The following is a 12,586-nucleotide window of genomic DNA, read 5'->3' as shown; positions in this document are numbered from 1 at the left end:
TTTAAAATTCCTGGCAACCATATCTTAATTATTCTCATTTATCTAGATGAAAAATTCTAATAGTTCTATATTTTTAAAAATTACAAAGGCTGTCATTCTATGAAGCTAACCAACAGTTCCTCCTCTTATTTAAAGCTCCTTTTTTGTCAAAGCTGGAGATTTCTAGTGTAGGCGAGAAAAGAAAAATGTCAGCCATGTCCTACTCAGATGACCTTTTCATTAACACTGAAACTTAGATGATATTTATGCTGTAACAAAATATGTACCAAAATGGACATTCTGATTACATTTAGGAGATAGTAAATGAGAATTACAAAAATTAATTTCAAAATTACCTATTAGCTGTACAAACAGAGGTACTTTGGATATTGTATATATTTGGAAGTAACTAATATTTTGCTTTCACTGGCTGATGACAACTATAGTTGCTTTTACCAGAAAAATTCATAAATTAACATGCATCCATATACACTTATACCAAGTTTGAACAAACCAAGTCTTTCTGACTTTAGAATTAACTTTAACTATGTGTATTTCTCTGTGCATATGTTCCCATAATGGGTATCTGAGACACCAAACTCAGAATTCTACATTCACTGTGTAAGTCCAATCTAAATAAACTGTTTGTGGGGAAAAAAAAACCCTGATATAGTGGAGCATTAAAAAAAAGTCTCTGGGGCTTCCCTGGTGGTGCAGTGGTTGAGAATCTGCCTGCCAATGCAGGGAACACGGGTTCGAGCCCTGGTCTGGGAAGATCCCACATGCCGCGGAGCAACTAGGCCCGTGAGCCACAACTACTGAGCCTGCACGTCTGGAGCTTGTGCTCTGCAACAAGAGAGGCCGCAACAGTGAGAGGCCCGCGCACCGCGATGAAGAGTGGCCCCCGTTCGCCGTAACTAGAGGAAGCCCACGCACAGAAACGAAGACCCAACACAGCCAAAAATAAATAAATAAATTAATTAATTAATTAATTTTTAAAAAAATTCTCTGATAAACATGAATAATCTCCCCTCAAAAACAGGAATTAGAAAGTCCAGGAAGAGAACTTCTGCTGCCACTGTCCTTGTCCCCATGGTGAGCCACAGCCACCCCCCACCTCTGCAGGAGACCCTCTAACACTAGCAGACAGCAGAAGCAAGAAGAACTACAATCCTGCAGCCTGTGGAACTAAAACCACATTCACAGAAAGATAGACAAGATGAAAAGGCAGAGGGCTATGTATCAGATGAAGGAACAAGATAAAACCCCAGAAAAACAACTAAATGAAGTGGAGATAGGCAACCTTCCAGAAAAAGAATTCAGAATAATGATAGTGAAGATGATCCAGGACCTCGGAAAAAAGAATGGAGGCAAAGATCGAGAAGATGCAAGAAATATTTAACAAAGACCTAGCAGAATGAAAGAACAAACAGAGATGAACAATACAATAACTGAAATGAAAACTACACTAGAAGGAATCAATAGCAGAATAACTGAGGCAGAAGAACGGATAAGTGACCTGGAAGACAGAATGGTGGAATTCACTGCCATGGAACAGAATAAAGAAAAAAGAATGAAAAGAAATGAAGACAGCCTAAGAGACCTCTGGGACAACATTAAATGCAACAACATCCACATTATAGGGGTCCCAGAAGGAGAAGAGAGAGAGAAAGGACCCGAGAAAATATCTGAAGAGATTATAATCAAAAACTTCCCTAACATGGGAAAGGAAATAGCCACCCAAGTCCAGGAAGCACAGCGAGTCCCATACAGGACAAACCCAAGGAGAAACACGCCCAGACACATAGTAATCAAATTGGCAAAAATTAAAGACAAAGAAAAATTATTGAAAGCAGCAAGGGAAAAACGACAAATAACATACAAGGGAACTCCCAGAAGGTTAACAGCTGATTTCTCAGCAGAAACTCTACAAGCCAGAAGGGAGTGGCATGATATACTTAAAGTGATGAAAGGGAAGAACGTACAACCAAGATTACTCTACCCGGCAAGGATCTCATTCAGATTCGATGGAGAAATCAAGCGCTTTACAGACAAGCAAAAGCTAAGAGAATTCAGCACCACCAAACCAGCTCTACAACAAATGCTAAAGGAACTTCTCTAAGCGGGAAACACAAGAGAAGAAAAGGACCTACAAAAACAAACCCAAAACAATTAAGAAAATGGTCATAGGAACATACATATCGATAATTACCTTAAACATGAATGGATTAAATGCTCCAACCAAAAGACACAGGCTTGCTGAATGGATACAGAAACAAGACCCACATATATGCTGTCTACAAGAGACCCACTTCAGACCTAGGGACACATACAGACTGAAAGTGAGGGGATGGAAAAAGATATTCCATGCAAATGGAAATCAAAAGAAAGCTGGAGTAGCAATACTCATATCAGATAAAATAGACTTTAAAATAAAGAATGTTACAAGAGACAAGGAAGGACACTACATAATGATCAAGAGATCAATCCAAGAAGAAGATATAACAATTATAAATATATATGCACCCAACATAGGAGCACCTCAATACATAAGGCAACTGCTAACAGCTATACAAGAGGAAATCGACAGTAACACAATAATAGTGGGGGATTTTAACACCTCACTTACACCAATGGACAGATCAACCAAAATGAAAATATATAAGGAAACAGAAGCTTTAAATGACACAATAGACCAGATAGATTTAATTGATATTTATAGGACATTCCATCCAAAAACAGCAGATTACACTTTCTTCTCAAGTGTGTACGGAACATTCTCCAGGATAGATCACATCTTGGGTCACAAATCAAGCCTCAGTAAAGTTAAGAAAACTGAAATCATATCAAGCATCTTTTCTGACCACAACGCTATGAGATTAGAAATGAATTACAGGGAAGAAAATGAAAAACACACAAATACATGGAGGCTAAACAATACGTTACTAAATAAGGAAGAGATCACTGAAGAAATCAAAGAGGAAATAAAAAAATACCTAGAGACAAATGACAATGAAAACACGATGATCCAAAACCTATGGGATGCAGCAAAATCAGTTCTAAGAGGGAAGTTTATAGCTATACAAGCCTACCTAAAGAAACAAGAAAAATCTCAAGTAAACAATCTAACCTTACACCTAAAGGGACTAGAGAAAGAAGAACAAACAAAACCCAAAGTTAGTAGAAGGAAAGAAATTATAAAGATCAGAGCAGAAATAAATGAAATAGAAACAAAGAAAACAATAGCAAAGATCAATAAGACTAAAAGCTGGTTCTTTGAGAAGATAAACAAAATTGATAAACCATTAGCCAGACTCATCAAGAAAAAGGGAGAGGACTCAAATCAATAAAATTAGAAATGAAAAAGGAGAAGTTACAACAGACACTGTGGAAATACAAAGCATCCTAAGAGACTACTACTAGCAACTCTATGCCAATAAATTGGACAACCTAGAAGAAATGGACAAATTCTTAGAAAGGTATAACCTTCCAAGACTGAACCAGGAAGAAATAGAAAATATGAACAGACCAATCACAAGTAATGAAATTGAAACTGTGATTAAAAATCTTCCAACAAACAAAGTCCAGGACCACATGGCTTCACAGGTGAATTCTATCAAACATTTAGAGAAGAGCTAACACCCATCCTTCTCAAACTCTTCCAACAATTTGCAGAGGAAGGAACACTCCCAAACTCATTCTATGAGGCCACTATCACCCTGATACTGAAACCAGACAAAGCTATTACAAAAAAAGAAAATTACAGACCAATATCACTGATGAATATAGATGCAAAAATCCTCAACAAAATACTAGCAAACAGAATCCAACAACACATTAAAAGGATCATACACCATGATCAAGTGGGATTTATCCCAGGGATGCAAGGATTCTTCAATATGCGCAAATCAATCAATGTGATACATCATATTAACAAATTGAAGAATAAAAACCATATGATCATCTCAATAGATGCAGAAAAGCTTTTGACAAAATTCAACACCCATTTATGATAAAAACTCTCCAGAAAGTGGGCACAGAGGGAACCTACCTCAACATAATGAAGGCCATATATGACAAAGCCACAGCAAACATCATTCTCAATGGTGAAAAACTGAAAGCATTTCCTCTAAGATCAGGAACAAGACAAGGATGTCCACTCTCACCACTATTATTCAACATAGTTTTGGAAGTCCTAGCCACGGCAATCAGAGAAGAAAGAGAAATAAAAGGAATACAAATTGGAAAAGAAGAAGTAAAACTGTCACTGTTTGCAGAGGACATACTATAAATAGAGAATCCTAAAAATGCCAGCAGAAAAGTACTAGAGCTAATCAATGAATTTGGTAAACTTGCAGGATACAAAATTAATGCACAGAAATCTCTTGCATTCCTATACACTAATGATGAAAAATCTGAATGAGAAATTAAGGAAACACTCCCATTTACCATTGCAACAAAAAGAATAAAATACCTAGGAATAAACCTACCTAGGGAGACAAAAGACCTGTATGCAGAAAACTATAAGACACTAATGAAAGAAATTAAAGATGATACCAACAGATGGAGAGATATACCACGTTCTTGGATTGGAAGAATCAATATTGTGAAAATAACTATATTACCCAAAGCAATCTACAGATTCAATGCAATCCCTATCAAATTACCAATGGCATTTTTTACAGAACTAGAACAAAAAAATCGTAAAATTTGTATGGAGACACAGAAGACCCCGAATAGCCAAAGCAGTCTTGAGGGAAAAAAACGGAGCTGGAGGAATCAGACTCCCTGACTTCAGACTATACTACAAAGCTACAGTAATCAAGAAAACATGGTACTGGCACAAAAACAGAAACATAGATCAATGGAACAAGATAGAAAGCCCAGAGATAAACCCACACACCTATGGTCAACTAATCTATGACAAAGGAGGCAAGGCTATACAACGGAGAAAAGACAGTCTCTTCAATAAGTGGTGCTGGGAAAACTGGACAGCTACATGTAAAAGAATGAAATTAGAACACTCCCTAACACCATACACAAAAATAAACTCAAAATGGATTCGAGACCTAAATGTAAGACCGGACACTATAAAACTCTTAGAGGAAAACACAGGAAGAACACTCTTTGACATAAATCACAGCAAGATCTTTTTTGATCCACCTCCTAGAGTAATGGAAATAAAAACAAAAATAAACAAATGGGACTTAATGAAACTTCAAAGCTTTCCCACAGCAAAGTAAACCATAAACAAGACGAAAAGACAACCTTCAGAATGGGAGAAAATATTTTCAAATGAATCAACGGACAACGGATTAATCTCCAAAATATATAAACAGCTCATGCAGCTCAATATTAAAGAAACAAACAACCCAATCCAAAAATGGGCAGAAGACCTAAATAGACATTTCTCCAAAAAGACATACAGATGGCCAAGAAGCACATGAAAAGATGCTCAACATCACTAATTACTAGAGAAATGCAAATCAAAACTATGATGAGGTATCACCTCACACCAGTTAGAATGGGCACCATCAGAAAATCTACAAACAACAAATGCTGGAGAGGGTGTGGAGAAAAGGGAACCCTCTTGCACTGTTGGTGGGAATGTAAATTGATACAGCCACTATGGAGAACAGTATGGAGGTTCCTTAAAAAACTAAAAATAGAACTACCATATGATCCAGCAATCCCACTACTGGGCATATACCCAGAGAAAACCATAATTTAAAGACACATGCACCCCAGTGTTCATTGCAGCACTATTTACAATAGCCAGGTCATGGAAGCAACCTAAATGGCCATCGACAGACGAATGGATAAAGAAGTTGTGGTACATATATACAATGGAATATTACTCAGCCATAAAAAGGAACGAAATTGGGTCATTTGTAGAGACGTGGATGGATCCAGAGACTGTCATACAGAGTGAAGGAAGTCAGAAAGAGAAAAACAAATATCGTATATTAACGCATGTATGTGGAACCTAGAAAAATGGTACAGATGAACCGGTTTACATGGCAGAAGTTGAGACACAGATGTAGGGAACAAACGTATGGACACCAAGTGGGGAAAGCTGTGGGGTGGGTAGGGATGGTGGTGTGCTGAATTGGGCAATTGGGATTGACATGTATATACTGATGTGTATAAAATTGATGACTAATAAGAACCTGCTCTATAAAAAAATAAATAAAATAAAATTCAAAAATTCAAGAAAAAAAGAAAAAAAGAAATTCCAGGAAGGATAAGAATGGAGATCTAATCATAATATACTACTTAGCTTTAAACTAAACAATCTTTACATGCTGTGGGAAATCCCTGGCGGTCCAGTGGTTAGGACTCCATGCTTTCACTGCTGAGGGCCAGGGTTCAATCCCTGGTGGGGGGAACTAAGATCCCACAAGCCGTGTGGCCAGAAAACAAACAAACAAAATAAAGCAATCTTTACATGCTGTGACAACATAAATAATGTTTATATTGTTTTTCATTATAAGCCTTTTGGAAATATTTTGATATTTAAAGAATGTGCTTGGGGCTTCCCTGGTGGCGCAGTGGTTGAGAGTCTGCCTGCCGATGCAGGGGACACGGGTTCGAGCGCTGGTCTGGGAGGATCCCACATGCCGCGGAGCAACTGGGCCCGTGAGCCACAATTACTGAGCCTGCGCGTCTGGAGCCTGTGCTCCGCAACAAGAGAGGCCACGATGGTGAGAGGCCTGCGCACGCGCACCGCGATGAAGAGTGGCCCCCGCTTGCCGCAACTGGAGAAAGCCCTCGCACAGAAACGAAGACCCAACACAACCAAAAATAAATAAATGATAATTAAAAAAAAAAAAAAAAAAAGAATCCTGGTGGATATAGAGCTAACATCATTTGGGAAAGGGTAGAGACTGGGAATAAAACTGTATATAAAAAAAAAAAAAGAATGTGCTTGCATCCTCTAGATTTTTTTAAGGCTTGTTAACAAACTTTTGTTTCCTTTCTACTTGTTCAGATTTTGTTTTATATATTTCAATAAGAATTTCTTATTTTCCTTAGAAGGTAGGTCCCATGCCTCTTATTAACTTTTAAAGAAGCTAAAACAAGAAAAAAGGATTTTGATAATTATTTTAAAGATAGACCTCAGTGGCTGCTCTAGGAAGAATGAACTGGAGGGGGCAATCGTCAATGACTTTACCTTGCATTTTGCCACCAGGCAGGACAATAGCCCTCCTGGTGTGTTTCTAGGGACTGGTTTCCAAGGGAGAGGATTAAAAGAGAAAAGCAACAGCCTATACATTGTATAAAATAGCACATGGGGTGAGCATGAAGGGTCTGTGTGATAACCTGTTTTCTTCTTTGTTTATTTAAGAAAAAAAGCACCCTCCCATACTGTATAGAGAAAAGTCAAGGAGTAAAGCCAGATGCAGCACCAGCTCAAGCTCTGGTAATACCCAGAATGACCAGATTCCAAAGTGGCCAGAGGTTTGAAGCAGAGGGACAGCCCTGGGTGGCCAGGGGCAATGAGCAAGCTCCTTCCCCTGGTCACTCGCCAGGCAGAGCAGAGAGGCCGCACCCACTGCAGGTGTTGGGGTGGGAAGAGTGCAGGACAGACAGTAGGAAGCTGGTCTGGGCCAAGAGCCGTGAGAATCAGGACGACCAGGTCAAAATAAGGGTCTGGAGGACATACGGGGTCAGGCTGGGCCTCACACCCTTGTGAGGAATGTGGGACTCTCCTGTGGCAGGAGGACATCTTGCTCTTCTGGAGCAGGTTCTACAGTCACCTGTGCATGGCCACATGGATCACAGGCCAAAGGCTGGGACTTTCCCTCTGCGGCCTCCTTCCCTGGAGCCCTGGAAACCACATCCATGGTCCCCGTCCTATTCCGACAAGGTACCACCAACATTAACCAGAATAAACAACAGCACCGCTTAACCACATGACTGCTGGGAGGGAAACAGCACACAGGCGTTGTGTCCGAGTCAGGCAAACTTGGTTGGGGACTATCCCAGTTTTAAAGAACACTTGAGTATTCCCTTTTCAAGCAAATCCACCAAAAGATTCCTTTAACTAAACTCTCCATGGGGCATTTGAATAAGATTACTTGTAAAGTATGCGCTGACTTATACCTTTCCAGGAGCATCTACCTAATTTGACCATGGGTCTCTCAACTTTCATGGAACATTCCTCTCCTGGGCCTGTGATGGCTCCTGTGAGGGTTGAATCCCTACATCTCTGCCTCTCTTTCTCTGACCCCTCTCTCCTCCTGCCAAAGTACAGGTAGTCACCAAGAGTGCTTCTCTGGGGACCTCTTATTTCTTGATTCTTTCTCCTCGAGTAACTGTCACCCATTTCCTTTGTCACCTCTGTGCTGATAATAGTTGACAATCACAAGTGCTCACTATGCGCCAGGCACATACTAAACTCTGATTTAATGCTCACAACAGTCCTAGAGCGTAGACGTTGGTATTGTCCTCATTTTTCTACATGGAAAAACAGTATGGGAGTTGAAGTAATCTGTACAAGGTCATCCAGCTACAAGGGGCAGACAGGGGATTCAAACCTGGCCAGGCCACCTCAGAGCCTCTGCTGATGACCCTTCTGTATGTTATGCTGTTCTGTGCACTCTCTTGCTTGGACACCCTTTCCAAGGTGCTGGGGCCATCTCCACCAGCCCCTCAAACCCAGAATGTTGACACCAGAGCACACTCACTGATGTGTTTGTACTGGTTGTTAAAATATTAAAATACCCCCAAACCTTGCTGTCTGGCACCCTGTTCCTTCCCCAAGACCTCCCCATATCCAGCAACCCTGGCATGGTCCCGGGGGGTGGGGGCGGGGGGGTGGTTTCAGGATGCTCCTGGCCTGCCTATTGTCAATACCACTCTGCTTCCTCTTCCTTCCCTCCCCACAAACCAGTTCCTCATCTGACTTCCTTATTTCTGGGGTCCGCACCTCATTTTCCTGTTCACCTTACACAGAGCTTCCTTCAAGCCCTCCTTTCCTCTTTCCAGCTTCAATTAGTGACCCTGTCCTGTGGCTCTGACTTCTTCTACCCTCTGCCATTCCTCCCATCTGTCTCCTCCTGTCCCTTCCCTATGATTTCCATCCTGGAACAGACGCTTTCTACCCCTGGCCCAGTTTTCTTCACTCCTGCTAGACTCTCCCATCCCCTGACCCCTTTGCCCTCTACATCCCTGAGGACAGGCATTCAAGACCAAAGCCCGCCCTCCCTGCCGGCTTCCTAATGAGGAATCTACCTTCAACCCAAGAGTATGGTCTTACCCCTGCAAATGCCACCTCCATACAGAGAAGGTATTTTCTTAAATATTTATTAAATTCACTCAACTGATACCCACCTTGTTTCCAAAGTTTTCTACCTTATGTAATCACAACCTTCTTGTCCTTGAAGCATGAAAGTTATTGCCATCCCCTCAGTGATAACAACAGCCTTGCTCCCCGCCCCCACCCGAGAGTGTGAGAGCATCGCAGGCAGCCCCTGAGGTCTCCAACAGTTTCCCTTCTGCCCCTTTTCTCCCAAATCCAGGCTGACTGTCCCATCTGCCTGATCCCTGAGCATCCACATGCAAAGCACCATTGCAGTTCTGGGGGCTCAGGGGACGGTGGGAGCCAGTGCAAACCTCCCAGGAGCTCATGGTTGGGGCTGAAGGAGAAAGATATCCATGATATCCACATGAAGAGTCAAATGATGTCCCCCACCATCTACCTCTGGCAGTGCCAAAGGGACACTCTCGCTGAGCACCAGCCTCGTTGAAGGCATTCACTGAGCGTTTGGTCTAGGCAGAGTCCTGCTCCACTATTTAATAGCTCTACAAACTTGGGGAATGTTGCTTAACCTGTCTGCCTCTCAGTTTCCTCATCTGTAAAATGGGATACTCAGTAAGGGTAGTTGTGAGACTTAATGAGTGGTATGTGTAAAGTGTTTAGAACAGTGCTTGCCACAGACTCTATACACAGTAATATTAGCTATTACTGTTTTTATTATTTGACATAAAGTATAGGAAATTAGAGATGGAAGATATCTTTGCAAACTATCTCTCAGGATCTTGTATCTTCTGAAAGTAAAAGCTCAGAGGCAAAAAAAAGAAAGTAAAAACCCAGAAATTTCTCTGTCTTGGACTTTCACCCTACCTCTAACTCCCAACACAGATCTCACATCTCCCCCCTCCCCTAACCACTCCTGCAAGTCTGCACTGGGAGTGGCTGGGGGGCTGCCTTCCTATGGCCTGGGAGCCCTCTGAGGATGGAGGCCACAGCTCTCACCCCACTACATGCCCTGTCAGCCTTACAGATCCACTGTACTCATTCAACCACTACTTGCTGAGAACCTACTGGCATCAGCCTGTGCCAGGGGCAGTGGCATCGAAAGCCAGCACAGTAGCTGTCCACAAGGTGCTCACATGCTTGTAGGCCCCCAAACTCAAAACCATAAACTGACGAATGCTATGAAGGAACAGAACATGTGCTATTGGGTGCAGTCAAGAAAGGCTTCCCTGAAGAGAAGACACTGGGCAGAGATTTGAAAACTGAGTGTTACACTTTGAGGGGAAGAAAGGCAGGTCTCTCTACCCTGCTTTTTCCCACAATGCCTGTCATGGGACCCAGAACTCCTTTATTCTACCCAAAGAACTCCCAGGCCTCCTCAAGGGGCCAGCTGCGAGGTTGTTCACCTTCTCTGTGAAGCTGCGGGGGGGTGAGCTGCACCCTACAGGTGGGCAGTGCCCCAGGAGAACCTCATAAACTCCAGGAAAAGGGACTTCACAAAGCAGGGTCTAAACTGTGTCCTCGAGGTTACAGGGCCAGGTTTCTCTACCCAGCAGCTCTAGATAGGGGACAGGAACCTGCTAAGCAGCTATGAGGCTGAATGGGGGACAATCAGGGTCCCAAGTAAGGAGCTGGGGCGGATTGGCAGCAGTAGGTCAGTCTGGAGACGTCGTGACTTTCTGCTCCTGCCTTAAAGGGATGAGGGCGGTTCCTCCGCATGAAGGGGTACAGACCCTTGAGGGGCACCTGCGGAGTGAGAGGACAGGGGGGAAGAGGACCGGACAGAGGGAGAGGGGCAGGCAGAACTGCTGCCTCCTGGTTAGGCCCGTCCTCGGGCTCAGATGCCCCCACCAGCTCACAGGGTCTCACACACGCACCGGCCTCCCCCTGGGCGGGGGCAAAGGCAGGGAGAGGCTCAGGAAGCGGGGCTGCGGAACCCGGCAAAGCTTCTGCTAGAGAACGCCTCTAGGGTCGTCTGCCGGGGCGAGCCGGGAGCTAATGGGGCTCAGACAGGCTGTACGTTTCCGCGGACCTGGAAAAGCCGATCAGCCTGGCGAAGTTCACCCCACGTTCTTCACCCCACGTTCTCCGCCCCACGTCCCCCCAAATCCGCTCACAGCGCAGCCTCAGGGGCCACCGGCGACTCTCCCCGGACGGGTGACTCCTCTCTTTGGGTCTCGGTTTCCCCATGAGATGAGGGGGGAATGTCCCGACTCTAAGACTACACCCGTCAGCAGTGTCCGGGGGCGCGGGCGGCCGAGGGGGAGCCTGCGAACCGGATCCCGGGGACCCGCGGGCGCGCGGCGGGCTGGGGGAAGCGCAGAGAGGGGCCGGCGGCGGTGCCTCCCCTCGGGTTCTGCCCCGGAGCACGGGGCAGGCGCCCACGGCTCCCCTCGGAGCCCCCGTTCCCGAGCCAGGCGATGGGTCGCTTACCCCGCCGACTTACCCAAAAGTTCCCCTTGAACAGTGAGCCCGTCATGGCCGGCGCGCGAGGAGAGGAGAAAGCCAGAGCAGGCGCGCTGCGACACGGACTGTCAGGGCCAGCGGCGCGCCCCGCCCGCGAGTCCCGCCCACGCGCCTGCCCCGCGCAGCCCCGCCCCGCGCCGCTGGCACCCAGCACTCCGCACTCGTCCCGCGCGTAATGGAGGGGCGGCCCGCGGGTTAGAGCCCTGCGGCGTCAGACTTCAGTTAGTCAGCCCTACATTCCCCCTCCTTCGGGAGGCCTTTAAGGATTGTAAGGAACCGGTCCTGTCGCCTCCCCGAATTCGGCTCCGTTCCTGCCCACAAGCCCCCTCCTCCCTCGACCCAGTTCCTCGCAGAGAAATCCAGGCTCTGCGCGGTGGTGGAAGGAGCCCCCGCCGGATCGGAGGTGGTCGCGGGGACAGCGCGTCGGCTCTGTGAAGCTTGAGCATTGACAATGCTAGCGGCCGCGTCAGGTGTGGACGCTTCATCTAGTCAAGTGCACGACCCCAGAGGCGCCCGCCACAGACAAGCACGTTTTAGTCTAAAAGTCATGGAAAGATCACTGATACTGTTTCCCCTTGACTCTAGGTCCCTCAGTGGGGTCCTTACAAGGCATCCGGGAACTCAGCTCCTCGCGACCCTTCCGCATCTTGGGACCCAGACCCAATACCCTTTTCCACCAATCCCATTCCAGAAGTAGGAGCCCGAACTTCCTTCCTCTCCCTCCACTTTCTTAACATAACACACTCATAAACATAACCCAGGGCAAGTCAGACCCATCCGGGCTTCGTAGTAATACGGCACTCTGGGACAAAGTACTGCCCTGTGCTACATGCCCTGAACCTAAACTGAAGCCCAGAGAGGCTGGTTGACTTGACCAAG

General features: G+C 45.0%; 1 protein-coding gene across 1 annotated transcript in view; it reads right to left on the bottom strand.

Annotated features, from left to right (window-relative positions):
* The window catches only part of PSTPIP2 (proline-serine-threonine phosphatase interacting protein 2), a 98,891-nt gene extending 87,147 nt beyond the window's left edge, over positions 1-11,744 (bottom strand). Inside the window, exon 1 of the mRNA XM_061169700.1 lies at positions 11,688-11,744. Coding sequence (XP_061025683.1) covers positions 11,688-11,720 — 33 coding nt within the window. The 5' untranslated portion in view covers positions 11,721-11,744. The remainder of the gene's footprint in view (positions 1-11,687) is intronic.
* Between the last annotated feature and the right edge of the window lie 842 nt (positions 11,745-12,586).

The sequence above is a fragment of the Eubalaena glacialis genome, chromosome 15 (genome assembly GCF_028564815.1).
Source record: "Eubalaena glacialis isolate mEubGla1 chromosome 15, mEubGla1.1.hap2.+ XY, whole genome shotgun sequence".
Classification (NCBI taxonomy): domain Eukaryota; kingdom Metazoa; phylum Chordata; class Mammalia; order Artiodactyla; family Balaenidae; genus Eubalaena; species Eubalaena glacialis.
The sequence above is the reverse complement of the archived record's forward strand: the minus strand, read 5'-3'. Positions and strand labels throughout refer to the sequence as shown.